General features: G+C 52.6%; 1 protein-coding gene across 1 annotated transcript in view; it reads right to left on the minus strand.

Moving 5' to 3' along the window:
- Positions 1–16775, minus strand: part of PCSK9 (proprotein convertase subtilisin/kexin type 9) — a 56665-nt gene that overhangs the window by 5164 nt on the left and 34726 nt on the right. Inside the window, exons 3-11 of the mRNA XM_044674791.1 lie at positions 13556–13987; positions 12119–12203; positions 11144–11335; positions 7247–7370; positions 2922–3055; positions 2662–2803; positions 1882–2078; positions 1003–1186; positions 219–484 (exon numbers count right to left, since the gene is read on the minus strand). Of these exons, the coding sequence (XP_044530726.1) occupies positions 219–484; positions 1003–1186; positions 1882–2078; positions 2662–2803; positions 2922–3055; positions 7247–7370; positions 11144–11335; positions 12119–12203; positions 13556–13987 (1756 nt within the window). The remainder of the gene's footprint in view (positions 1–218; positions 485–1002; positions 1187–1881; positions 2079–2661; positions 2804–2921; positions 3056–7246; positions 7371–11143; positions 11336–12118; positions 12204–13555; positions 13988–16775) is intronic.

A 16775-nucleotide genomic window follows, 5' to 3' on the forward strand; every position in this document is an offset into this window, starting at 1 on the left:
GACCCTTCCAAACGGACATCCCAATCACAGCTCAGAGCTTGAGGCTCACAAAGTGACTTTCTCACGACCGAGTGGCAATGTAGGCCGCATCGCCATTATTACTGCTCCCATCTTTTAGGGGAGAAAGCAGACTTCCAGCGGTGACAGAGCCGGCAATGGCGAAATTCTGGATTCGCACCCAGATCTCAACTCTGACTCCATTCTACTTTTCCCCTAACCAGGGGTGTGCTGAAGGGCCCAAGAGGCCCAAGGATGGAGAGAAGGAGGGTCTGAAGGAAGTGGAGGAGCCCTCTGGAAGGGTCTGGAATCTCACCTGCTCCAAGCCTGGACGGCAGCCCAGCCACCAGGTTGGGGGTCAGCAGCTTCTGGTCTTCAGGAAACTTGGCCTCATTGATCACATTCTTGACAGAGAAATGGATCAGTCTCTGCCTCAGTTCAGAGACGGTCAGGCTGGGCTCGGCATTGAGGAGCATGGAAGCGATGCCTAAGAGAAGCCACCCTCAGCATCCCTTCCCCAGCCGTCTTCTCCTCCTCCCCCTTCCCTCCCCCTCCTCCTCTCACTTCTCCTCTTTCTCCTCCCCCCCCCCTCCTCCTTTTCTCCTCCTCCTCGCCCCTGCTCTCAGGAAGGGCTCCAGCCTTTCTTTCCAGCTCTTTAGACACGATTCTCCTTCAGCCCTACAGAGCTGCTGCTCTTCCTCTCCAGGCCATCCAGGCTGCAGGCCCCAGCCTTTGCCCGGCCTGTCCTTCCTCCCCTCCCCTCCCCAGCGGATGGCAGGGCCGTTATGCATTCAGCATCTTTGCCGGCTGCTCCAGAGAGCTCTCTGGGCGGCCCCCCTCCGCGGCGCTCCTGCACGCCTGCCGAGTCCCCTCTTGTCTAGAGACTAACAGCTCTGCAGGGCGGGGACCTCTGGGTCCTCCTCCGCACCCAGCACAGCACCGGGCACACAGCCGGGGCCCAATACAAGCTCTGGGGGGCCCCGCGGGCGGGGAAGAGCTACAAACCCGCGACGTGGGCAGCTGCCTGGGACGTTCCACTCTGAGAGGTGAAGCAGGTGCTACAGTCGCTGGAGGCGCCTATGATGTCCTCCCCCGGGGCGAAGAGGTCCACGCAGCGGCCGAAGTTGGTGCCCAGGGCTCCCATGGCCACCGGCTGGTCGTGCGCGTTGGTGGCCCCCACCGTGATGACCTGGAGGGAGCCGGGGGTCAGGGCAGAGGCCGAGGCGCCCCAGGAGGGACACAGCCGCCCAGAGTCCCCGGGAAGGTGGGGCTGCCCCGAAAAGGGGGCTCGAGCTAGGGAAAGGGCCAAACGGGGCTTGGGCAGAGTGAGGCGGCCGGTGGGGCCCGAGGGGCGCCGCGGAGAGGAATGGCGGCGTTCCTGCGTCCTAGACTGGGGAGGAAGCAGACACCTCTGAGACCCTCTAACAACCCCCCGGTTTTAATGAGGAGGAAACGGAGGGCTTTGGGCGAGGCCGCCAGGCAGCGCGAGTCAGAGGCGGGACCTGAGCCCGGGCCTTCTTGCCAGAGTCCCATAAATGCCCCAGCAGAGAAGGTGGCCCCCGGCGGGATCACAGATCCGTGTTGACTTTTATAGGGTTAGAACTCGGGGTTGGAGGGGCAGCTACACCGCTCAGTGGATGGAGAGCCAGGCCTGGAGACGGGAGGTCCTGGGTTCAAATTTGACCTCAGACCCGTCCCAGCTGTGTGATCCTGGGCTCAGCCCTGACCGCACTTGGAACCGCACGCAGCTGGGTCGATTCTAAGGCCGAAGCTGGGGTTAAAAGAACGAAAGGCGCAGTTTGGAGCGGGGGAGCCCCCCTTCCTTCCCTCCCTCTGCGCAGTCCTCGCCCCCATCCCATCCCACAAGCCCTCGGGCCGCCTCGCCTCGGGTTCCGAAGCTGGCGAGTATGCGCAGGCGTCGTCTTTGTAGTTCCCGGCGGCCGCGATCACCGCCGCGCCCGAGCGCGCCAGGAGCCGGCAGGCGGCGTTCAGGGCGCGACTGTGCCCCCCCGCGAAGGGCAGCAGGACGATCCGGGGACTGTAGGGCTGGAGCAGCTGCGTCTTTCGGACGAACTCCAGGCCTGTTTGCCGCAGAGAAAGAACCAAACTGTCCACGGACGTGTCTGGGGCCCCGGAGCCCGCCCGGCCCGGCCGGAGCTTGGCTGGGCATCGCAGGCTCCCGGGATCGGAGCGGGAAGGACTTGAGGGGCTGGTGGGCTGCTCCTGCCGCCTCCCGAAGCCCACAGCGGGAGCGCAGAGGCATCCTGGGATCGGGCTCCGAGGCCAAGCCGAGAGGAACCACCAGCTTCCTCCCGCCCATGCCCGGGGGCAATTAAGTAGGTCAATAGAATGAAAGTCAGGCCTAGAGAGGGAAGGTGCTGGGTTCAAATGTGACCTCAGACACTTCGTGGCTGGGTGACCCTGGGCAAGTCACTTCCCCTCTTGCCCCGCCCTTTCCCCTCCTGTCTGGGATTGTATGGATTCTAAGACAGAAGACAAGAGTTTAAAAAATAAATAGATGCACATTCCCTTCCCCTCCCCTTCCGCCTCCCCGCTCTGGACTGGGCTAGCTCGGGAAGCCTTGGGCTAGCTCGGGAAGCCTTGGGCTGCGGGGGAAGCTCCTTCTCGGAGGTCTGTGTGGGGGCAGGAGGGATGGCCACTCACCCATGGCTGCGCCACTCACGGTCCCCTTGCCTTGGCAGTTCAGCACCCGCAGGCTGCGGACCCCGGCTCCCTTGGCCACCCCAGCGTCCCTGCCGCTCACCACGCCAGCCAGGTGGGTTCCATGACTGTCACATTTACTGGCCTGCCGGAAGACAGAGGGAGGTCTGGAGACCCTCCGTGGCCGGAGGCCGAGGCTTCTCAGAGCGTGGCTGTGGTCGGGGCGGCCGACACGCAAAGGGGAGGGCGGGGAAGGGCCTCACCTGTCTGTGGAAGCGAGTGCCGTCCTCGTCTGGGACACTCTCAAAGCCAGTGACGGCGACCTTCCCCTCAATCTCCCGATGGCCGCTCTGGAGGCTGGTGTCCAGCAGGTACACTTCCACCTGGTCGCCTTCGTCTTTTTTAATGGAAGACAACAGCAGGAGGAGAAAGTAAGAATCATATTCTCATTAGGGGCACCCACGGGTATCCGTGAGTCCATTTTCCCGAAGGTGCCATACTCCTGTGGCAGTGAGCTCCCCGTCTCTGGAGGTATTCAAGTACCAGCTGAATGAGGAAGGGTGGGGAGGAAATGATGGGCCAAGGTGGCAAGTTGGACTCGAGGGCTTTTAATATCTTCAGGGCGAATATTTTATATTTAAGAGGAACCTGGCCAAAGTTCTACATCCCTGCTAGGTTCCTTCCCTGCTGACCCAGGCTCTGACTCCAAAAGTGTAGAAAGAAGGCGGGAAGAGGTCAAAAGATGGTAGCAGCTCTTGAGCTGGGAGGGACTGCAAAGGCCATTTAGTCCCATTTTACAGATGAGGAAATTAAGGCAGAGATAGTAAGTGGCTTGCCCACAGCCTCACAGCTATTAAGTGTCTGAGGCTAAATTTGAACCCAGGAAGAGATCTTCGAGATTCCAAGCTCTATCCACTGGGCCAACTGCTTCATTTGTCTTTATTTGTGTTCAGGTTGCATCTTTCCTGTGCAAAGTGAGTTCCTTTGGGTCCCAGGAGGCTTTGGGAAGAGTCTTTCTCAATACTTCTAGGGCCCCTTCCCAGGCTTTCCCACCAGTCTAACCGTGTAACTAGTGCAGGCCTCGCCCTGGAAAGCTGGCATCCAGCACTCTGATTACTGGAGCTGTGTGTGTGGGAGTGAGTGAGGACCCTCCTTCCTCCCCACCTCATGGACACACACACACACACACACACACACACACACACACACACACACACTGAATATCTGCCTCCCTTTTAGTTTGGTATCTCCAGCACCCTGGACAGCGCCTGCATGTAGAAGGGACTAAACTTGGGATTCCATTGGGATGAGGAACTCTCCAGGGAGAACAAGTCTTCCCTCCAGGTAGACTGGAAGCTTCAGGCTCCGAGATGTTGAGTGACTTACCCACAGTCACACAGCTGGATGTGTCTTCCTGGCATCAGGTTAGTTCCTTAACCACCGCAGTCCTGGACCTCTTAATAGTGGATTAATAAATGTCTGTTGATTGACTGAGGCGGGGGGTGGGGGGGGGACCCTTTCATTTCTGCTTCTATTTTGGTTTTTTTTGGTCCCCAGCATTGTGCCAGTTCTGTACCCAAGAGGAGCTGCTTAAATGTTCCTGGAACAAGCAAACTCCTGCCTAGCAGGAATCCCCACTAGCATCCCTCATCAATGGCTATCCAGCTTCTGCTTGACCTCCAGGGACAAGGACCTCGCTGTCCCCATTTCGAGCAAGCCTAAACGGCCATCGGCCATCTTGCTCACTCTACCACTCGTCCCACGAGAAATCCAATTCCTTTTGGGCCAATTTGCAGGAAGGAGGATTTCAGAATTGCCAAAGGATATGAGGCCATTGAGCCCATTCCCCTACATTTATTTCATAGAAGTGAAAACTGAGTCCTAGGCAGGTCAAGTGGCCAAGCTCAAGCAGACAGGAAATATCAAAAACAGGATTTGAACCCAGGTCGTCTGACTCCTGGACCTTTTCTGCCATGTTACCTGCTCTTTCTTCCCTTAGCTGTTTTGCTCTGGACAAAATAGCATTCAGCTCTTTGGGAGAGTGAGCAGAGGGAGACTATGATGCCAGAACAAAAGGCACTGCTAATCTTCAAACTTTTAATTTTTCAGGCCTAGAGATGGGAGGTCCTGGGTTCAAATCTGGCCTCAGACACTTCCCAGCTGTGTGACCCTGGGCAAGTCACTTGACCCCCATTGCCTAGCCCTTACCACTCTTCTGCCTTGGAGCCAATATTGTATTGACTCCAAGAAGAAAGGTAAGGGTTAAAAAAATTAAATTAAATTTTAAAAAGTTTAATTTAAAAGGTTTTTAGGAGAACGGGGTCTGGTTAGGAAGTGAGAGTAAGAGATCCCAGCCAGATAAGTCCAGAGCTTGGCCAGTGGCCGGGACATATTTTTGACAACCAGACTGTTAAGATCTGGGAAAACAAAGAGAAAACCCTGAGATTTCCCAGTGCTCCCTCGGTTAATGCTGCCATGGCGGGTCCGTCAGTGCTGTCTGGACATTCGGCCGATGAGCATTCAACAAACGATGCTGCGGACATTCAGCTAACGGACGCTCATTCAATGACTCCCAAGTCAGCGCAGTCAGAGGTACTCGGTCAATGCTGTCGGAACACTCAGTCCACGGTGCTAAGTCAATGGGCTGTCAGTGTTGTCACAAGCATCTGGCCGACAGGTTCTCGGCAGTCATCGCGGTCCCAGGCTCTCGGTTAATGGGCGCCACGTCCATGATGTCGCCTCAATGGGTGCTCTCAGCCCACGGGACGCTCAGCCAGTGATCCCAGGGCTACAGCCAGGAGCCTGAGACCAGAGTTGGGACCTTGGCCCACCAGCGAGTGCTCTCCGACTACTTTAGGGAACAGGAACACCGAGTCCTTCCAAGGAGTTCTGAGAAATCCAAGAAATGGGACCCTTTCTCGGTGATCCTGACGTCCCGCCTCCCAGATTGATTCAGCCCAGTGTTTTCTTTTTGTAAACTTTTCTTTTTTACAGAATCTCAGAGTTGAGAGGGCCTCTGGAGGCCACTGACTTCAATCTTCAGGTGAATGAGAATCTCTACCATGTCGAGACAAGGGGTCACCCAGCATAATACCTCAGCACGGACTGATGAGACACTGAGCTACTACTACTATTTTTTTAACCCTTAACTTCTGTGTATTGGCTCCTAGGTAGAAGATTGATAAGGGTAGGCAATGGGGGTCAAGTGACTTGCCCAGGGTCACACAGCTGGGAAGTGTCTGAGGCCGGATTTGAACCCAGGACCTCCCATCTCTAGGCCTGACTCTCAATCCACGGAACTACCCAGCTGCCCCAATACTACTATTTTTTTAAACTCTTGTCTTCTGTCTTAGAGTCAGCACTATGTAGTGGTTCCAAGGCAGAAGAGAGGTTAGGGCTAGACAATGGGGATTAAGTGACTTGCCCAGAGTCACCTGGCTAGGAAATGTCTGAGGTCGGACTTGAACCCAGGACCTCTTGTCTCCAGACCTGGTTCTCAATCCACTGAGCCATCACGTTGCCCCCCTAATACTACTATTGCTGCTGTTACTAGCAAGAAACATTTCTATGGTGCCCCCTCTGGACCTTCAGGCACTCTGTGAAGTGCTTTACACTCATCTCATCTCATCTTCAGAAGAACCCTGAGACGCTGACCCTGTTATTATTCCCAGCTGAGGCCCTGCCAACGTTGCTCTGCATCCCTTGTTGCACCTTCTCTATTACAGGGAAATGAGCGTAATAATCTCCAAAGGGCCGTCACGAGGTACCTGGAATCCTGCCAGGAAAAGTCCATAAAACTGGCCAAGGTTTCCATTTCAAATCTCGTGTCCTCCTGACCTAGCTCGACTTACACTTCCAGATCAATCGTCCCCAAAGCTGTCTCTGTGGCAGCTTGTCCTTGCCAGACTCACAGGCTTAAAGAGCTGGGAGCGACCTTAGAACCAAGAAGCGAGCCAGGCCTTAGAGCAAGCAATGCTGGTGCTGGCAGGGATCGGGGGGGGGGGAGAGGCCTTAGAACAAGGAATGTCAGAGCTGGAAAAACTCTAAGAGCGTCTGTAACTCCAGCCTAGAATGTCAGAGCCGAGACCAGAGAAGGAACCTTAGAACCTAAAATGTCAGACCTGGGAGAGACCTCACAATGCAGATTGTTGGCACTGGAAGGAGCTTTTAAAACCCAGAGCTCTCGGGGACTTTGGAACATCCTGGACTAGAGCAGACAGAATGTTCTGGCCACGAGGGATCGCACATGTTGGAACTGGAAGCGGCTGAAGATATTCTGGAACTTTGACCACAGAATGTCCGAGCTGGGAAGAAGTTTAGAGCGAACAATTCTAAAAGGCATTTCAGGGCGGGGAATGTTAGAAGGAGAAAGGATCTTATAATCTACAGCATTCAAGGTAGAGAGAGGAGGGACTCATCTGCACCTACACTATCACCACAGGGGACATTGGAGCCTTCTAGGTCAAAGCTGAGAGAGGCCAGAAAGCATGGAACATGAAAGCAGAAAGGAACCTTAGAACAGAGAACGTCAGAGCCAGCAGGCGGAGAGAGACAGAAACAGTTAACTGAACCCAGACGGGGGCCTTACTGGGTGGACTGTATTCCTCTGATCTGGAGGGTGCCAGGACAATCCTGTCCAAGTTCCAGGGAATGCTCTGTGCGAAGACAAAGGCATCTTCTTCGATGTAGTCAACATGCGGTAACTTCAATGCCTGCCGAGAAGCCCAAGGAGGCAAATGAGCCTTTTCGGAAAACATTTGTTTTGGCCCAAACTCACAAAAACCACGGGTCTTCATTTAGCTTGCTCCACATTGGAGGGCGAAGCTCCAGATCCTGTCTAAGCCCACCATCCAACCCCCCTGCTCCCAAAGCCCTTGCATACGAGGTCTCCTACTCATTCTCTGGAATAACAAATGAAAAAGTGTTTTTGCAGATGAGAGTACAATCACTGGTTGTTAGTTCTGGGTGAGATCTTGGAATAGGGAATATCAGAGCCTGGGGAGGCCTTAGAACAGGGGATATCAGGGCTGGAAGGGGACGTAGAACAGGGGATATCAGAGATGGATGGGCCTTAGAACAGGGAATGTCAGAGCCAGGTGGGGGCCCATAGCTAAGCCAACATGAATTTATTAAGTCCTCACTCACACTCTGCCAGGTACTATGCCAAGCACAAGAAAAGTGAGAGCACAGTCCCTGGCCTTGAGGAGCTCACCATCTAATGGGAGAACAAAGATCCATGCAGCAAACATCTGAGACAAGGGGAAGGCACTGCCGAGAAGACAGTAGGGGACAGCAGGCTGAGAAAAGTGTCTTGCAGAAGGTAGGAATTTTGCTGAGACTGAAGGAAGCCAGGGAATCCAGGAGGCAGAGATGAGGAATGAGACCCTGCCAGGGAAGGGGACAGTCAGAGAGAGTGCCCAGAGTCAGGAGACGGAAGGTCTTATTCATGGAAGAGCCAGGAGGATAGTGTCTGGATCCTAGTGTAAATGGAGGGGAGTGAAGGCTAGGAAGGCAGGGGGCCGGGTCTTTCCAAACCAAACAGAGAATTTTACATTAATTGTGGAAGTCATGGAGAGACATTGGCCTTCCTGAGAAGGGAAGGGACATGGCCAGAAGTGAACCTTAGGAGAACCACTTTGGTGGCTGAATGGATGATGATGAGCTGGGCTGGGAGACAGATTGGGCCAGGCAGACCCACCAGCATCTCCTGCAATAGTCCGGGTGTGAGAGTGTGCCCTGGTGGGCAAAGACTGGTGTTCTTATGTGCACTAGTTGGGTGGGGTACATGGCTCAGATTTAACAGTCCCCTGGGGCAAGCTCCCAGGATCCCAGAGCTGAAAAGCTGACACTCCCTCCCACCCTGGCTCACTAGAGCCACACTTTCCCAGAGAAGAACCTAATTTATTCTGAATTACATCGTCTCCAAGGAAGCCATCCAGGGATGAGGGAAGCCAAAGAGGTCTTAAGTCTCAGCTCAAGTGTCTCTAGTGATGAACAGTCGAATACAACCATTCAATCCCATAAATACTTATTAACCACCTACTCTGTGCCAGGCTGGGGATATAGAGACAAAAACCAAAGAGTTCCTGCTCTCCTGGAGTACAGTACCAGCAGGCAGGGAGGATGACCCAAGAGTTACATAGCCAGGGAGAATGCTGGGTAATATGAGGAGAGAGGGAGCAGTAGTTACTCCTGAGGGGACCAGGACAGCTTTGTAGAGAAGGTGGGACTTGAACTTAGCCCTGAAGTCAGCCAGCAACTGTCAAATGTCAGGAAAGAGGGAGGATGTTCTAGGCTTGGGGATGGAGAAAGAGCATGAATGGTGGGAAAAGAAACATCTGGCACATAGAAGGCACTTCAGTGTTGTAATAAGGTATATTGACCCTTATTATTTATTGGTTATTTGCTTTTATAAATGGTTGTTAGTGATATGGAAAGGCTCTTGAGTTGATGTAATCCTGGGTTTGGCAGTAGGAAAAAGATGGCTGTTCTAAGCAGTTGAAGAAAAAATCCTGCTCCAACTAGTTATATAAAACCTTATTTATAGATAACTTTTAAAATAATAATAAAGGGAAAGGAAAAGGAAAAAGGAAGACAATTATTAGTAAAATATTCCCTAACACTAATAAATCTATATTTCCCCCAAATCTGCCTCGCAAAAGGCCACTTCTTGATTACCAAAAGGAATCCTCCTTAATCTACACTAACTAAATTCCCCAATTAGCTATCTTTCTATCCTAAATCTAAATTATAAATTTTATAAACAGTCATAGATTAAAACTGGATTTCTTCCTTCAGCTCTGATGTAACTCAGGCTGTCAGGATTTTCACTGACACTTTCACTCAGCAGTTGCTCTATACTATCACCTACTGGTGAAACAGAGGAACTGCACCACCACTTTCTCTTCTTGATAGGATTTTTCCGAGTGAGAATCAACAGATCTTCTCCAATTCTCAGAGTCAGCTCCTTGGACCACCTTCCTTATTCAGGACGGTCCAAAGAGTGATTCTTGGTCCAACTGCCTTTCCCAAGGCTCCTTGGGAAAGTTCTCTTCCCATCATCCTTTTAAGATTCTACTCTGACTTAAAGAAATCCAGCTCACTCCCCTCCCTAACTTATAAATAGTCTTTTATTGCTTACTTAATTAACAAATACTTGTTACACGGTTGACTGATTGGTTACCTGTACAGGTTTGTGTATGTGATAGAATGGAAGCTCCCTGAGGGCAGGGACTCTTCTTCCAATTTTGTCTTTGGAGCCCCGGGAGATAAATGCTTACTAATTAATGTCAAGCTAATCTGGAAAGGGGGGTGGGGGAGATCAGCTGGGCCAGCATCCTGGCTCAAAGCATGGGGAATGAGGGAAGGCTGAGCTGCACCAACTTCTCCAAGACTAACGAGAGAGAAGAGAAGGGACAAGGGAGAGGGGAGGAGCTGGTTCTTGTGTGAATCCTTGTGTATGGATCATGGGATCATAGCTCTAGAGGTGGAGGGCTCTTCAGGGAACATCTAGCCCAAATTCTCTATTTTACAGATGAGGGAACTGAGGCTCAGAAAAATAGCTGTCTTGACCAAGGAGAGAAAGTGAGAGAGGAGGGAAGAAGAAGGAAGGAGAAGGGAGAGGGAAAGGGAGAGAGGAGACAAGGAGGGAGGTAGGGAGAGGAGGAGAGGAGAGAAAGGGGAGAGGGAGAGAGGGAAGAGGAGGGAGGGAAAGAGAGAAATGGAAAAATAGATAGGTATGTAGTTAAATGGATAGACTATGATAGATGAATGGATAGAGACGGCCTGGGTATAGACATAAATGGATAATGGATAGGCAGATGAATAGAGAGAGATGATAGATGGATATATAGGCCAAACAGGTATCTCTTATCTCAGTAAGAGAAAGAGAAAGGGAGATGGATGAATGGCTAGACAAGAGAGATAATACAAGAGAAAGAAAGAGGGAGGGAGAGAAGGGGGAGGGAAAGGGAAAGGGAAAAGTTCAGAGAGAAGGAGCATTTATTAGCCAGGCCCTGTGTTAAGTGCTGGGAATACAGATAAGAGAACAACTTTCTGTGCCTTTAAAGATCTTTCCTTCCAGTGGAGGAAAACAACACATTAAGGGAGCTGATAAGAAGCATCAGTGGTAGGATTAGAACTTAACTCCTCAGACTCTAAATTCAGAGCTCTTCCCTCCCTCCTATGCTGCTTAATGTCCTATCACTTGCTGAGTGAGGAAGTACATGCAATATCATCCCCATTTAAGAGCTAAACTGAGGCTCAGGAGGGGCTAACCCCCTTGCCCAGCTGCCAGGGCTTCTTCAAACCCACCCCCAGGTGCTCTCCTCTCCCCCAGGCTGCCTCCCTTTGGCTCTAACCACCCACCCCTCCCCCACTGACTGCCATAGCACTGAAAGACCCCCCCACCACCCCCACAATTGCTTCCTCCCTAGGAAGGCTGGAGGAGGGGTGCTGGGGGGTGGGGGACACCTGAAGGCCTTACCATATCCAGCATGTTGCTGCTCATCTTCACCAGGAAGCCAGGAAAGAGGTCATGGAAAACGTGGAGGATCTTGGTGAGGTAGCCATGCTTGGCAGCCCGAGCCTGGAGGCGGCGGATGGTGCGCTCCATCTGAGATTTGTGCGTTTCCTCTTTCAGAATCACCAGGTAATTGCCAGGATGCCTCCAGGTGTGCTAGTACCGGACACAAAAAGGCACAGAGCGCTTTACAAATACCTCATCTCATCCTCATGAGAACCTGAAAGGTAGATGCTATTATTATTCCTGTCTTTCCCCATTGAAGAAACTGAGGCAAAGAGAGGTTAAGTGACTTGCCCAGGGTCACTCAGCTAAGAAGTGTCCGAGGTCAGATTTGAACCCAGGACCTGGCCCTGGCTCTCTATCCACTGAGCCACCTAGCTGCCTCCAATACAATATATTTTTATATACATGAACATAGATACAATTTTATTTTTATACACACACACACACACAAAATAATTATAAGGTAATGGGGTGGGGGGTGGGGGTCAGGCAAGGCTCACATAGAACATAAAGCCCTTCCCCTTCCCCCCAGGCCCAAACCTCTGCCAGCCCCATCTTTCCCATCAGGGACCAACTAGGGCCCAGAGGGGGTGGGGAACAGGGAAGGTGTCCCCCAGGAGGGACCTTCCTGAATAAGCTTCTTTATTCAAGCTCATGTTCACATGCCAAAGAGCTTCTCTCTCTCCCCAGCAGGGCGGCATTTCTCTTAAATCAAGCCACATGTCTTCCTTCCAGCAGGGGCTCAAGACTTCCAGGGGACAGGAAGTTCTTTTTCAGTTTTCCAAGGAGAGAAGGTGGGGGTACAGCCTTGCCCAGCTGTCCAGATGTTCACCCCCCCACCCCTAGTTAACAGATGAGATTACTGGGAAGGGAAGGGACTTGCCCAGGGTCCCAGAAGGAGCTCTGCCAGGCCTGGGGCTCAAACTGAGGTACCTTGATCTCCCCCGCCACCACCACCACCCCGTTTCTTCCTGGAATTACAAAATTTGGGGGGTTGCAAGGCGTCAGGTAGTCCCACCTACAGGCAAGAGGAAGCTCTGCTATTCCATTTCCCCAAGCTGCCTCTCTCCTCCTGAGACGCACATGCTGAGGCTTGGGCTGCGGGCAGGGGGGCAGCCGCAGGAACATGAGGGCTGTGCAGGAAGGAGCCCTGCAGGGGTGCAGCCCACACCACTTAGCACCTGGGCAGCCTTGAAAACAGCCCCCTGCCACCTCCCTCCGGCCCTCAGGGTCTTCCTCCTGCTAAAAGACACTTCAGGAATGATCTTGTAAAATGTCTTCCAGATTGGGCTGCACCCCCAGTTCTAGGGCCCCTGAGACTCTAAGCCTCAGTGCTCTGGGTTCTAGGGTTAGTGGGAATCATTGACTTCAGAGCTGGAAAGTATCTTCCTTGTCCTGATGGGGAAACTCGGGTGTAAGGGGCAGCTTGCTGGACTTGGAGGAAGTTTCACCTCCTGCCTCAGTCACTTACTGAGTGGGACCCTACACGTTAGCCTCAATTCCCTCCTTTGTAAAGCAGGGATGAGAATAGCATCCACCTTACGGGGTGGTGGCAAACGAGATAATCTATGTAAGGTAAGAGCTATTAACAAGGCTCAGGGGGGCTATAAAGCACCCACGTCAGGATCTGAACTCCAGTCTTTCTGATCCCCAAATCAAGGGACCTTCAGTGATGTTCTGAGGCAACTGGGGTCAGAAGAACCTGGGTTCTGAAGTTATACACTTTCAGTATGACTGTGTGACCCTGGGAAAGTCACTTAATCCACTAGCTCCTTAGAAGTCATACTAAGACAGAAGGTAAGGAAAGGAAGGAAGGAAGGAAGGAAGGAAGGAAGGAAAGAAAGAAAGAAAGAAAGAAAGAAAGAAAGAAAGAAAGAAAGAAAGAAAGAAAGAAAGAAAGAAAGAAAAGAAAGAAAAAGGAAAGGAAAGGAAAGGAAAGGAAAGGAAAGGAAAGGAAAGGAAAGAAAGAATTGATGTTCTGAGGTTCCTCCCAGATCTGACATTCTCTGTTCTAAGCAGTCCCTTCCCCAACTCTGGCATTCTTTTGGCAAGGGCATTTTCAGTTCTAAGCTTCCCTCCACCTCCAACATTCTCAGTTCTAAGCTCTTCTGCACCTCCGACGGTCTCAGTTCTAAGCAGCCCCCTCCCTACCTCTGGCAATCTTTGTTCCAAGGGTGTTCCCAGATCTAAGCTCCCCACTACCTCTGACATTCTTTTTTCCAAGCGGCCCCCTCCCCACCTCTGGTATTCTTTGTTCCAAGGGGACAGTCTTGGTTCTAAGGTTCCCTCCACCTCTGATGTTCTCTGTTCTAAGCTCCGGTTCGCCACTGCCGTTCTCTAAGCTCCCTCCCTCCGGCTCTGACTTTCTACGATCCTCGCTGGCCCACGCTGTTCCGAGTTCCAGCATGGGCCGTTCTAAGCTTCAGCGCGGGCAGCTCGCTGCTCCCGGGCTGGCTGTCGGGGCTTGGGGGTCTCCTGCCAGGCTCCAGTCTCGGCCCTGCGCCCACCTTGTTGCTGCGGTAGAAAGCCGCGGCGGCCGGCGCCTGCTTCCGAATCGGGTCGGTTTGATTGTCCTCCTTCGAGGAGAAGGCGAGCGCCGGGAGATCGTAGTCTCCTTCGTCCTCGTGGTCCCCCTGCGCCCAGGCTGGCGAGGGCCCGGGGAACAGCAGCAGCAGCAGCAGGAGCCGAAGCCCTGGGGTGCCCATGCTGTCAGGGTCGTGTGGTGACCCGGAGTGGGAGCGCAGGTCCGAGGGGTGTGTCAGCGCCCGCGCCTGCACCTTTCCCGGCTGCGCCCCAGTGACCCTGAGCCTAAGGCCAGGGGCGCACGCGGCTCAACCTGGAGCACAGAGGGGAGGGTCCGAAGCCTGGGCCGGGCTGCAGGGCAGGGACGGCCTCGAGGTGGAATTCCTCTAGGCCGGCAGAGGAGGGGCTCGCAGCACCGGGAGGACTGCTGGGCGGTGCCAAGCACGCAGGGAGCCCCTTCCTCGAGGAGCCCCGCGCCCTCCCCTCCTCTCCTCCACGCTGGTCCCTAGTGTGCAGGGGCGGATGCGGCACAGACCCGGGGCTGGGGCAGGCGCAGGCTGGGACCTCGGGGACCCTTCTGTGAGGCTGGCGGCAAGGCTTTCCCTAAATCCTGCGGGGCGTGGACGTGTGACGCCCAGGGCGCGGGGACATCACGCCACCGGGATCCCATCGAACGATCTTCTGGGATTAAACATTAACGGCGCGGAGGCGGGGGGGTCCCCATCCGCTCCGAGAGGCCCCCGCCTCTTTTCCCCCTGTCGGGTCACATTACCACCCTGTGCAGGGAGGGAGAGCGGCCCCTAGGAGGATGTCCCCCCTCCATTGGCCCCCAGGAGCAGATGGAGTGCAGGGGCAGAGGGAGGGGAGGGGGGCAGACGCCGCATGGAACCTGGAGCTCAGCCTTGGAATTGCGAACAAGTCCGTTTCCGGGCCCAAATGGGCTGGGGCGGGGGGAGTAGAGGAGGGAGGAGGGGGAAGGCAGTTGGAGTGATCTACCCTTAGAAATCCCGGGGCCTGCCTTACCCCGCAGGCGCGGGGTGCTTGGATGGAAACTGAAAGAGCCCCAGGCTCCCAGCCCAGCACCCAGGACAGTGTGGGGCCTCCTCTCCGCCCCCCACCTACCACGCTGCTTCGCAATCTCACCCGTTGGCTCTTGGAGACAGAGAACTGGACTAGATTGCCTCCAAGGTTCCCTCCAGCCCAGGCAGACACGCGGAAAGGCTATCAGCTGGACAGGACAAGCATTCATTTCAAGGCAGCATTTCTGAGCTCCTAGCATGTGCCAGGCACTGGGCTATGTCCTTTATGGATATTATTGTAGGTGAGACTTACAACAACCCCAGGAGGTCGGTGCTATTATCTCCACCCCTCCCCCTTCCCCAAACCCTTCCCTTCCCTTGGAATCAATACTCTGTAGTGGTTCTGAGGCAGAAAAGCAGAAGGACTGGGCAATTGGGATTAAGTAACTTGCACAGGACCACACAGCCAGGAAGTGTCTGAGGTCAAATTTGAACCCAGGACCTTCCCATCTGCAGGCCTGGCTTTTGATCCACTGAGCCCCCTATCTGCCCCCTATTATCTCCATTTTTACAGATGAGGAAACTGAGGCAAACAGAGGTTAACTGTCTTGCCGATAGCTAGAAAGTACCTGAGGTAAGATTTGAACTCAGGCAGAGGAGTTTTCTGGCTACTACTCTGTCGACATGCCTCCTAGCTGCCTAGGTTCTATGGTTCTAAGGTCCCTCCTAGCTCCAAAGTTTCTAATATTTTGTCTGCTAAAGTCCCTGCTGGCTGTCATTCTCTGTTCTGAGACCCCTCCCAGCTCTGACCTTTCATGTTCAGAATATGAGTTAGAAGAGCTTCCAGTCCAGCCTCTAAGAGATGTGCATTAAGATGGAGACCCAGAGATTGTGTAATTCAAGAATGGGTTGGCCTGTGAGCCTTGAAGGACTCTTTCAAACCTGAAATTATTCTGGGAATATGATTCTGGAATAGGAGTTTACAATACGATGAGATGGGGTACTACCTGGTGTAAGAAGCACAGGATTAGGAGTCCGGGGATTTGGCTTTGAATCCCAGGCCCTCTGGGTGACCTTGGACAAGTAACCTTAGTCATATAACCCCCCTGTACTTGAAAACCTTTCTTTTCTTTTTTTTCAGCTCTTACTTTCTGTCTTTGAATCAATAATTTCAAGGCAGAAGAGAGGTAAAATCTAGGCACTGGGAGTAAAGTGACTTTCCCAGAGCCACATGGCTAGGAAGTGTCTGAAACCAGATTTGAACCCAGGACCTTCTATCTCCAGACCTTGCTCTCCATCCACTGAACCACCTAGACACCCCCAAGCCTTTTCTATAAAATGACTATGTTGGACTAGATCAGGAGTTCTTACCCTGGGATCCATGGTGCCTTGAGGAGGAGACAGACCACCTCTCCCTCAAGAAGGCCATGGATGTATTTCAGGGAGGTCAGTAAACCTGGATGGGAAAAGAAAATGGCATTCATATTTCACTAAGTTCTAATGGAAATTTAGCACTCCTTTCAGTTGTGATTTTTAAATAAATATATGACTAAACCTGGAGGCAGACATCAGTCAGTCAGTTAACAAGCACTGACCAAACATTGTGCAAAAAACAAGAATACAAGGGATAGGAGGCAACTAACAGGCTCAGTGGATGGAGAGCCAGGCTGGGAGACAGGAGGTCCTGGGTTCAAATCTGGCCTCAGACACTGCCTAGCTGTGTACCCTGGGCAAGTCACTTAACCCGCATTACTTAGCCCTTACCCAAACTCTTCTGCCTTAGAACCAATATGTGGTATTGAGTCTAAGATGGAAGATAAGGATTAATTAAAAAAAAAAAAAGATACAAGGATACCCATGGTCCTGCTTTCAAGGTGCTTCTGGTCTCTTTGAAGGACTAAATTATTATCAGCAAAACAAGGTGCCAAGAAAATTCCAAGGGATTCGTGGAAAGAAAGAAAGAAAGAAAGAAAGAAAGAAAGAAAGAAAGAAAGAAAGAAAGAAAGAAAGAAAGAAAGAAAGAAAGAAAGAAAGAAAGAAAGAAAGAA

The sequence above is a fragment of the Gracilinanus agilis genome, chromosome 4 (assembly GCF_016433145.1).
Source record: "Gracilinanus agilis isolate LMUSP501 chromosome 4, AgileGrace, whole genome shotgun sequence".
NCBI classification, from domain to species: domain Eukaryota; kingdom Metazoa; phylum Chordata; class Mammalia; order Didelphimorphia; family Didelphidae; genus Gracilinanus; species Gracilinanus agilis.